This window comes from Aegilops tauschii, chromosome 5 (genome assembly GCF_002575655.3).
Source record: "Aegilops tauschii subsp. strangulata cultivar AL8/78 chromosome 5, Aet v6.0, whole genome shotgun sequence".
Taxonomy (NCBI): Eukaryota; Viridiplantae; Streptophyta; class Magnoliopsida; order Poales; family Poaceae; genus Aegilops; species Aegilops tauschii.
The window spans coordinates 430,836,052-430,847,783 of NC_053039.3; the positions used below are offsets into that span (position 1 = coordinate 430,836,052).

General features: G+C 44.4%; 1 protein-coding gene across 1 annotated transcript; it reads right to left on the bottom strand.

Moving 5' to 3' along the window:
* Window positions 1-8,837: 8,837 nt before the first annotated feature.
* LOC109778129 (7-deoxyloganetin glucosyltransferase) lies at window positions 8,838-10,879 on the bottom strand. The gene is made up of 2 exons (XM_020336684.4): window positions 10,175-10,879; window positions 8,838-10,074 (listed from the first exon to the last, which is right to left on the bottom strand). Exons 1-2 carry the CDS (start codon window positions 10,683-10,685, stop codon window positions 9,122-9,124), a joined length of 1,464 nt encoding a protein of 487 aa, XP_020192273.1. The 5' UTR covers window positions 10,686-10,879; the 3' UTR covers window positions 8,838-9,121.
* Between the last annotated feature and the right edge of the window lie 853 nt (window positions 10,880-11,732).

The following is an 11,732-nucleotide window of genomic DNA, read 5'->3' on the forward strand; positions in this document are numbered from 1 at the left end:
CTTAGCCCATTAGGTGTCTTCTGGCCCAAAAAAATTCTCCGTGAAGTTTCGTTGCATTTGGACTCCGTTTGGTATTGATTTCCTGCGATGTAAAAAACATGTAGAAAACATCAACTGGCACTTGGCACTATGTCAATAGGTTAGTACTAAAAAAATGATATAAAATGACTATAAAATGATTATAAAACATCCAAGGTTGATAATATAACAGCATGGAACAATAAAAAATTATAGATACGTTGGAGACGTATCAGCATCCCCAAGCTTAACTCCTACTCGTCCTCGAGTAGGTAAGTGATAAAAACAGAATGTTTGATGTGGAATGCTACCTAACATGTCATATCATATTCTTTTCTTTATAGCATGGACATTTGGAATTTTAAGTGATTCAAAGCAATAGTCTAGTTTTGACATCATAATTTAAATACTCAAGCATATCAACAAGCAACCATGTCTTTCAAAATATCAATGCTAAAATAAGTTATCCCTAGCCCATCATGCTCAATCATTGATCCATTCATGAAACACACTCGCATATTAACTACCCCCAATACTGAAGTACGATCATATTGCCTCCTAGTTGGTGCTTTTATAAGAGAAGGTGGAGACTCAAATTCAAAATAAAAATTGCATAAAGTAAAAGAAAGGCCCTTCGCAGAGGGAAGTAGGGATTTGTAGAGGTGCCAGAGCTCAAAGCGAAAAACTTAGAGATAAAAACATTTTGGGAGGTGTGTCTTTCCCACCAACGAAAACGACTTAGAGTTCCCAACACTTTCCATGCTAGATATATCATAGGCGGTTCCCAAACAGAAAATAAAGTTTATTCCTTTTTCCACCATACTTTCACTTTCCATGGCTAGCCGTATCCACGGTTGCCTTCCATACCAACACTTTCCAAGGAATTTATTATTTGACAACACAAAGTAAATTCATTTTTCATTTTGGGACTGGGCATCCCTAATACCTTTGCCTTACTCTCGTGCAATGACAAGTGAATAAACACTCATCGTGAGAATAACACATCTAGCATGGAAAATATTAGCCACCCCTCACCACTCCGCGAGCAGTACGAACACACAAAAGAGAAGTTTATTTTGAAAATTAGAGATGGCACGTACAAATTTGCTTAGAACGGCAAGAGAATACCGCATATAGGTAGATATTGTGGACTCATGTGGCAAAACTGGTTTAAAGGTTTTTGGATGCACAAGTAGTGATCATACTTAGTGCAAAATGAAGGCTAGCAAAAGATTGAGAAGCGACCAACCAAGAAACGAATAATCTCATAAACGAGCATTAAGCATAATTAACACCAAATAATGCACCACAAGTAGGATATAATTTCATTGCATAATTATTGACTTTCGTGCTTGCATAGGGAATCACAAACCTTAACACCAATATTCTTACTAAAGCATAATTACTCATTAACATAACTCACATATCCCATCATCATATCTCAAAACTATTACTAAGAATCAAGTTAATTTTGTCCAATGATCTTCATGAAAGTTTTTATTATATCCTTCTTGGATATCTATCACTTTGGGACTAATTTTCATATGTTGCTTTTCATAAGCTCAAACAAATATAAGTGAAGATCATGAGCATAAAATTTCTTTCTCTCAAATTAATTTAAGTGAAGCAAGAGAGAATTTCTTGAAATTTTTACTAACTCTCAAATAAATCTAAGTGAAGCAAGAGAGCAGTTCTTCAAAAATACTAAAGCACACCGTGCTAAAAAAGATATAAGTGAAGCACTAGAGCAAGTCCATAGCTCATAAAAGATTTAAGTGAAGCATAGAGAGCAATTCTAAAAAGTCATGAAATAATTTTGGTTCTCTCAAATAGGTGTGTCCAGCAAGGAACCAAGACTTAAAACACAAAATAAAACAAGCAAAGACTCATATCATACAAGACGCTCCAAGCTAAACACATAGTATGTGACGAATAAAAATATAGCTTCGAGTAAAATACCGATGGTCGTTAGAAGAAAGAGGGGATGCCACTCGGGGCATCCCCAAGCTTAGTTGCTTGCTTATTTTGGATAATAGCTTGGGATGTCGGGGCATCCCCAAGCTTAGGCTCTTCTTACTCCTTATTCCTTCATCCATTGTAAGATAACTAAAAACTTGAAAACTTCAATCACACAAAACTCAACAAAACCTTCGTGAGATCCATTAGTATAAGAAAATAAATCACTACTATAAGTACTGTTGCAACCTATTCATATTTTGTTTTTGCATTATATCTACTGTATTCCAAATTTCTATGGCAAAAACTCATCAAAGAAAACCATAGAGCCATCAAAACAAGCACACAACGCAAAGAAAACAGAATCTATCAAAAATAGAACAGTCTGTAGCAATCTGGATATTTCGAATACTTCTGAAACTCCAATTTTTTTAAAAAAATTAGGAAGACCTGAGAAATTTGTATATTAATTTTCTGCAAAAAGAATCAGGGCAAAAGCACGTTTCTGTGATTTATGAAAATTATTTTCGTGAGTGCATAAGTTTCTGTTTTTCAGCAAGATCAAACAACTATTACCCAAGAAGATCCTAAAGGCTTTGATTGGCACAAACACTAATTAAAACACAAAAAACACAATCATAACAGTAGCATAATTGTGCAAACACTCAAGAATAGAAAGCAAAAAGCAAAAATAATTTTTATTCATTGGGTTGCCTCCCAACAAGCGTTATAGTTTTACGCCTTTAGCTAGGCATAAAGCAAGGATCTAAGTTTTGTCATCCTTGTTCTTAACTTTCTTAGAGGTGTTTTCCTCATGGGGTTTTGTAAATACAACATAAAACATATTATCCATAGAAACCTTAGCGTTCCTAAGTTGGTTTTCATCATAACCTTTTTGATTTCCCGCAACAATCCAAGAGTGATGTTGATTAACATTGTTGAAAACTTGTTGGATTATATCTAGAACGGGGACTTCCTTCTTAAGATTCTCATCAAAGATTTTATTATCCCCGAGAAAATGTCTTAGCGCATAATCACTATTGTAAAGAATTTCATCCATCACGGGCTTTTCACGATTCATACCATAAAAATCAAAGATTTATCTTGCTTCCTGTATTATGTAGTCAAATTCATTCATAAGAACAAGAGTGACCAACTTTTTAGCTTTAGGATTCTTTATAATAGGAAGCTCAAAAAAATCTTTGCAAGGTAGGATGAGTACGGATAAATTTACTTTCAAGTTTCAGAACTAGTGCTGAAATAGCATCCGCATAAGATCTAGTAGTTTTAAGTATAGGAGCATCATCAAGACTTAGATTTCCAACACAATTGAAAAATTCTTGGATACGTTCTTTTCCCATAACATTCCCTTGCCCCAAGATAAAAGTTTTAGCATCCAGATAGCCCGTACGCCCCATCTTAGGAGTTAGGCCATCATCTGTTGGTGCCATACTGAAATCACTCATGATTGCAAGCAAAGGATAGATCTGACGAGAAAACGGCAAACGAAAAAGAGGGGGCGAATAAAACGGCAAATTTTTGTGAAGTGGGAGAGAGGAAAACGAGAGGCAAATGGCAAATAATGTAAATTACGAGGAGATGAGATTTGTGATTAGGAACCTGGTATATGTTGAAGATCCTCCCCGGCAACGACGCCAGAAAGTTCCTTTTGATGTCTGCTAGAACTACGTCGGTATTTCCCCAAAGAGGAAGGGATGATGCAGCACAGCGACGGTAGGTATTTCCCTCGATGATGAAACCAAAGTTATCGAACAAGTAGGAGAACCAAGCAACACAACGTAAACAGCCCCTGCACACAAATAACAACCACTCGCAACCCCACGTGTTAAAGGGGTTGTCAATCCCTTTCGGGTAACGACGCCAGAAATTGGCAAACGGACGTGAGAAAGTTGTAATAGATTGATAGATCGAACGCCAAATAAAATAAATAATAATAAAATGCAGCAAGGTATTTTTGTATTTTTGGTTTAATAAATCTGAAAATAAAAGCAAATTAAATAGATCGCAAAGGCAAATAATATGAGAAAGAGACCCGGGGGCCGTAGGTTTCAGTAGTGGCTTCTCTCGAGAATAATAGCAAACGGTGGGTGAAAAAATTACTGTTGGGCAATTGATAGAACTTCAAATAATCATGACGATATCCAGGAAATGATCATTATATAGGCATCACGTCCAAGATTAGTAGACCGACTCCTGCCTGCATCTACTACTATTACTCCACACATCGACCACTATCCAGCATGCATCTAGTGTATTAAGTTCATGAAGAAATGGAGTAATGCAATAAGAACGATGACATGATGTAGACAAGATCTATCTATGTCGAGATAGACCCCATCATTTTATCCTTAGTAACAACGATACATACGTGTCGGTTCCCCTTTTGTCACTGGGATCAAGCACCGTAAGATCGAACCCACTACAAAGCACCTCTTCCCATTGCAAGATAGATAGATCAAGTTGGCCAAACAAAACCCAAATATCAGAGAAGAAATATGAGGCTATAAGCAATCATGCATATAAGAGATCAAAGAAACTCAAATAACTTTCATGGATATAAAAAGATAGATCTGATCATAAACTCAAAGTTCACCGGATCCCAACAAACACACCGCAAAAAGAGTTACATCATATGGATCTCCAAGAGACCATTGTATTGAGAATCCAGTGAGAGAGAGGAAGCCATCTAGCTACTAACTACGGACCCGAAGGTCTACAAAGAACTACTCACGCATCATCGGAGAGGCACCAATGGAAGTGGTGAACCCCTCCGTGATGGTGTCTAGATTGGATCTGGTGGTTATGGACTCTGCGGCGGCTGGAATTGATTTTCGTCGACTCCCCTAGGGTTTCTAGAATATTGGGGTATTTATAGAGCAAAGAGGCGGTCCGGGGGGCACCTGAGGTGGGCACAACCCACCAGGGCGCGCCTGGGCCTCCTGGCGCGCCCTGGTGGGTTGTGCTCCCCTCAGAGCACCCCCAGGCGCAGCCTTGGCCCATTATAGGTGTCTTCTGGTCCAAAAAAATTCTCCGTGAAGTTTCGTTGTATTTGGACTCCATTTGGTATTGATTTCCTGCGATGTAAAAAACATGCAGAAAAAAAACTGGCACTTGGCACTATGTCAATAGGTTAGTGCCAAAAAATGATATAAAATGACTATAAAATGATTATAAAACATTCAAGATTGATAATATAACAACATGGAACAATAAAAAATTATAGATACGTTGGAGACGTATCGCGCCTGGGGGGGGGGGGGGCGTGGCTTGTGGGCCCCTTGAGGCAAGTTTCTGTTCCCATGAGATCCCATCTTGGGGCCTTTTCCGGCACTCGGCCGGAGGGGGATTTGATCATGGAGGGCCTCTACATCAACCTTGCTGCCCTTCCGATGATGCATGAATAGTTTACCACAGACCTACGGGTCCATAGTTAGTAGCTAGATGGCTTCTTCTCTCTCTTTGATCTTCAATACAATATTTTCCTCGTTGTTCTTCGAGATTTATTCGATGTAATCTTCTTTTGGAGTGTGTTTGTCGAGATCTGATGAATTGTGGATTTATGATCAGATTATCTATGAATAATATTTGAGTCTTCTCTGAATTCTTATATGGATGATTTGATAGCTTTATATTTCTCTCCGATCTATCCATTTGGTTTGGCCAACTAGATTGGTTTTTCTTGCAATGGGAGAGGTGCTTTGTGATGGGTTCAATCTTGCGGTGTCCTCTCCCAGTGACAGAAGGGGCAGCAAGGCACGTATTGTATTGTTGCCATTAAGGGTAAAAAGATAGGGTTTATATCTTATTGCTTGAGTTTATCCCTCTACATCATGTCATCTTGCTTAAGGCGTTACTCTGTTCTTATGAACTTAATACTCTAGATGCAGGCAGGAGTCGGTCGATGTGTGGAGTAATAGTAGTAGATGCAGGCAGGAGTCGGTCTACTTGTCATGGACGTGATGCCTATATTCATGATCATTGCCTTAGATATCGTCATAACTTTGCGCTTTTCTATCAATTCTCGACAGTAATTTGTTTACCCACCATATGTTTTCTTTCAAGAGAGAAGCCTCTAGTGAAACCTATGCCCCCCGGGTATATTTTCCATCATATATTTTCAGATCTATAAAACCAAAAACACAAAAATACCTCGCCGATTTTATTTACTTTTATTTGTTTTAAATCTATCTCTATTAGATCTCGCTCTTGCAAGTGGCGGTGAAGGGATTGACAACCCCTTCTTCGCGTTGTGTGCAAGTGTTTGTTAGTTTGTGTAGGTGCATATATTGGGGACTTGCTTGTGCCTCCTACTGGATTGATACCTTGGTTCTTAACTGAGGGAAATACTTATCTCTGCTTTGCTGCATCACCCTTTCCCCTTCAAGGAAAAATCAACGCAAGCTCAAGAAGTAGCAGCACCGCTCGATCCAAAAAAGGAGGAGGAAAAGAGCCACCCTGCCGCCGCCGAGCCACACGGGCTTTACCTAGCGGTGCTTGCCGCTGGCGGTTGCGTGGGGAGTGGGACGGCGGTGTGGAGCGTTGGCATGGCTAGGGTTTGCTCCCTGTTCGTTCACGGGAGCGACCGGGGGGAGCCGATGGTTTCCTTATGCCGTGAGAGATATGATTCTGATATGCAATCCTTGTAGAAAATACTCTCTCTGTAAGCACATGACTCTAAAACATCTTACATTAGTGTAAAGAGGGAGTAGTGTAGAGGTAGTTGTAACAGATTGCAATCCTAGTAAATTAAGTTGTCAAATGGCCATATTATATATGATGTTTATTTTTTCAAGAGTATGCCAATGGCGTACCATTTTTTTATAGAAGGGAGAACAAAAGTTTACAAGAGATCTATGAAGATGCGAGCATCGACATAGGTACACCAACACCACCAAGAAACAAAAGGATCACTCTCTCACAAATCTACTTAAGGCTACTCCTCCAACTCCTGTAGTCTTCCGTGCTTTGATCTCTTCCAAAACTTAGTTGCACAAGCCTCATAGGTGTTCTTATTTGCTCCGTTCTATTGAAGACTCTCGCATTCCTTTGCTTCGACAATAGCCAAGCAGTGGCAATCACCAGAGTGTCGAAGCGCCTCTTGTATGGTTGTCGAAAAAGGTGACTTGTCCTCTCCCACCAGACCATGAAAGTATCTTTAGTTTGCGGGATGGTCACATTTATCTCAAAGCAGCCGTGCCATACCTCTCGCGCATAGATGCATTGAGCGAGGATGTGATCCAGATTATCCTCATCATGTAGGCATGTGTAACATGCTGAGGGGTTGTCTTGCAGCCCATGTCGAGCCCGGCTATCCGATGTCCATAATCGGTATTGTGAAGCTAGCCATGCAAAGATCTTGCATTTTAGAGTTGCCCAACTCCTCCAGATGCACGTAGCAGTGCTCGAGCGTACCATGCCTTGCCACAAGCGGTTGTAGGTCGATTTAGCTGTGTACGAACCCGACTCCTCAGATGGTCAGCTGAAACTGTCTTCCTCCATTGTGTTTCTGGGCACATTGGCAATGACATGCTGCAGGTGCATGAGTTGTATTTGAGCGGTGAAGGATATATCTCCTCTGATATCATGCAACCATGCATCATTCAGCAGTGCTTGTTGCACAGTCCTATGATTTTTGAAGCGCGTGTCCACTGCAGCCACAAGCATTGGCGCAATGTCACCAACAACAAAACCCTCAAGCCACCGATCGGTCCAGAAGAGCACTCTATCTTCTACACCCACATTGATGACAAACGTGCTATCAAAGACTGCTTTAGCCTCGCCATCAATCATGAATGCTAGCCCCTACCATGGTCGATCTCTGTCCGTTCTTCTCAGCCATTCCAACCGTACTCGGAGGGCGAGAGCTTGCAGTTTCAAGTTCTTCACACCCAGACCTCCAAACTGAGTTGGCCTACATATAGTGTTCCATGCAACCAGGCATTGCCCTCCATTTGTATGCTCTTTTCCGGCCAAAAAAAGGACCTCATCCAAGCATCTATCTCTTCAAAAACCCACTGTGGTGCATCTAACACTAGCAAGTGATGCGACGGTCTTGCCGCAATAACGATCTTTACTAGTATCAATCTTCCCGGTCCCTGTATAAGGCCACGCTGCCAGGATGGCATGAAGTTCTTAACCCGATCAAGCAAGGGAAGGCTCCAAATTGACATTGTAGGCACTGTCCAACTCTATCTATGTCATCTTGATATCCTCTTATGAGTATAGCGGATGTCTTTGTGTAGTTGAGTCTCAATCATGTGGCCTGAGGCCTCTCCAAAGACAATGAGCACACATCCGAGGCATGAGAGATCGATAGCAGAGGGAGGCGTACAAAAAGAGCTACATCATCGGCGTAAATGGATAGCCTCTGTGTTGCTGTTATTCCCGGGTAAGAGGAAAGAGGACCCTCAGATGTAGCCTTGGTGATTAGTGTCGTGAGCACATCCATCGCTATGACGTAGAGCAGCGGGGAGACGGGATCTCCTAAGCCCTTGGCATATGAGAAATTTCTCCTTGTACAACCATTAATAATCACCTTCGTGCTCGCAGTTTGTAGCAGAATTTGCACCCATCGAGTGAAATTTTGTCCAAAGCCTTTGGCTTGCAATAACTCAAAGAGGAAAGGCCACGGTAGTGAGTCAAAAGCCCTTGAAATATCAATCTTCCGCGCATGCATCCTTCTAGCCACATGTCTCACCAGCAGAAAGTTATCATGTAAATTTCTGCCGTGAATGAATGCAGATTGGTTGGCATTCACGAGTTCTTTCATTCTTCTCCGAGCCCTTATATCAATCAAGTAAACCAATAGCTAATAGTACACATTGACGTTCCAAACAATCCCATTATCACCTCTGGTTAAAACTGATCTTTATTTATCTTTTGAATAGACGGACCACACGGCCCCGGTTTTCGTTAAGAAAATGGGGCTCACTACAACAGCTACGAAAACCATTAGCGAATCCCATTTCGATACATCCATCCATCCAATCTGTTAGGAGCGTGCAAACCCGAAAATGCATAGGGAAATTAAAAATAAATACTAGGAAAAATAAAAAATTCTAAAATTTTCGTGTCCCGATCATGTTTGCTCGATCATTGGTCGATCGAGCTGGAAAGAAAAGAGAAGCTAACTATTCTTGCCAGAGAGCAACACACCATGGATGAGCGAATCAAGATTAGTCAACGATCTCGCCATGGACCGGACAGCCACCTCCCTCCACTCGGCCGCTCTCTTCCTCATCTCCCTGCCCTTGTCCCCGCCCACCGCCTCCTTGATCCTCCCCTCGACCACCTCCCGCCGCACGTTGTCGCCGATCTCCATCGCCACCCCCCACTCGGCGCACTTGTACCGGCAGTTGGTCTGCTGCTCCGCGAAGAAGGGCCAGCACAGCATCGGCACGCCGCCGCAGAGGGCCTCCACCGTCGAGTTCCACCCGCTGTGCGTCAGGAAGGCGCACACGGCATCGTGCCGCAGCACCGCCTCCTGGTCGCACCAGCTCGCCACGAGGCCCCTGTCCCTGGTCGCCTGCAAGAACCCGGGGGGCAGCGCGGCGCCGGCGCCGGCGGCCTCGCTGCTCCTCACGACGTCCGGCCTGACGATCCAGAGGAACTCCTGGCCGCTGTTGGCCAGCCCCCACGCGAACTCCGCCAGCTCGTGGCTGCTCATCACGGTCACGCTCCCGAAGTTCACGTACACCACGGAGCGGGCCCTCTTGCCGTCGAGCCACGGCAGGCAGACGTCGTCCTCTTTCCAGAGGCTGGAGCTCACCGTGCGCAGGGGGTCCCCGCGGGGGATGGTTTGGTCGGCGAGGGAGTTGAGCGGGCCGATGGTGTAGATGGCCGGTATGATGGCGCGCATCGCGTCGAGCGCCGGCTGCTCGAGCTGGTCCATGGTGTTGATGATGACGGCGTCGGCCGCCTCCGCGCGCTCCACTTGGTGTAGCTGGAAGGTCAGCAGGGTGTCGTCGCGGTCCGTCGTGCGGAGGAAGCTCGGGAAGTCCTTCAGCCGCATGTGCTTGCTCAGCCCGGGCGCCCAGTCCACCGCCATGTCCATGAACCCGTTGGTCAGCTGCTCTTCGTCTGTTCGATCTCCACGCAAAAATCAATTCGTTGTTGAGAAATTGGAGATTTAGGCCAAGTCAAAATTTTGAAGGAAGAAGATGAGGAATTCATAGCTAGCCTTTGAGGGGAATGATGCCCCGGTCGATGAGAGGGCGGAAGTTCCGGTAGCCCATGTAGCCGCAGGCGCTGGCCGTCCAGAACAGAGCGCACGGCACGCCGAGCTCCCTCGCGGCGTCCACGGCGAAGCTCATGAGGCCGTCCGCCACGATGCACGTGACCGGCGGCGCCCCGGACGTGCTGCCGTTGAGGCCAGCGAGTAGATTCTTGAAGTGGGGGAGGCAGGTGGTCATGATGGAGTAGCAGAGCGACGGCGGGTCCTGCGTGACGTCGGCGTCCGACGAGGGAAGGCCGTCGGGGATGGTGGCGAAGACGAAGCCGGGGAGGCCCGCGGCGGCGCTCGGCCCGCGGGAGCGGATGAGGCGTCGGTGGTTGTACTCGGTGCTGACGAAGGTGACGTGGAAGCCCCTGCAGCGGAGCACCTTGGCCAGCTTCATCATCGGCGTGATGTGCCCCTGCGCCGGGAACGGCAGGCACACGGCGTGCGGCTTCTCGCCGGCGGCGGGATCCATGTCTAGCAGTGGGGCGATTGGTTCGTCGATGGAGCTTTCTTGCCTTGTCACCCGCTCGAATAAGAAACTCAGCGGGCGAAGACTGGAAGCCAGAAGATAGCTGATACAATATGCAGCGGCGCCTACCACGTTTGACTTGGGAATTTCCAACGTCCCCTAGTTATTTTTTTGGTCATTTGCGCGCGCGTGATGCGTTGCTATCTTGTGGCTGTGAGTTGATAGATATGTGACACGAATGATGAGAAGAACTCGTGATCCTATTGGCAGATCAGAATGGCATGCAGATGCAGGGCCCATGCATCCCAGCAGCAGATTGAGTGTCGGATTATGTCGATCTCCACTTTCTGTCCTTTCTTGTACTGACGCCACTCTCTTTCTTTCTTTGGGCTCTCCTGGTCATCCTCCGCTTAAGAGCAACTTCAACGGGCCCGATCCAAACGAACGACGCTTTTGTCCGCTCTTTGTCGGGTCGGCCGCCCGCCCGGCGGCCGCCCTCTTTTAGATTTGGGTCGGCAGCACGGCCTAACACGCCGACCCAAATATTACATTGATTTGCATTCAAGCATATTGTCAAACATAGTTCACCGAATAAAATAGTATAGTTTTACAAGCCGGATACAAATAAAAATGTTTCACATAGTTTTGCAAACAAATACTCCCTCCGTTCCTAAATATTTGTCTTTCTAGATATTTCACCAAGTGACTACATATGGAGCAAAATGAGTGAATCTACACTCTAAAATATGTCTACATACATCTGTATGTGGCAGTCTGTTTGAAATGTCTAGGAAGACAAATATTTAGGAACGGAGGGAGTAAAAGAAGATACATTTATTGGTTGCCAACATGAGCCCACATATGCTCAATTAAATCATTTTGCAGTTGCACGTGAGTTTCCCAATCACGCATGTCTTCATGAAATTGGGTGAACTATTCAAAAGTTGCCGCTACTCCATGTTGAGGCACAACATTCTCACCATGAAACTGAAACCCTTGATCATACAGACGTTCCAGGCGCTCGTCTTCTACGATCATATTGTGCATGAT

Coding starts and splice junctions, on each gene's coding strand:
- LOC109778129 (XM_020336684.4), bottom strand. CDS start 10,685: ATGGATCCCGCCGCCGGCGAGAAGCCGCACGCCGTGTGCCTGCCGTTC. Junction 10,075..10,174: donor GGGCATCATTCCCCTCAAAG/GCTAGCTATGAA, acceptor GAGATCGAACAG/ACGAAGAGCAGCTGACCAAC.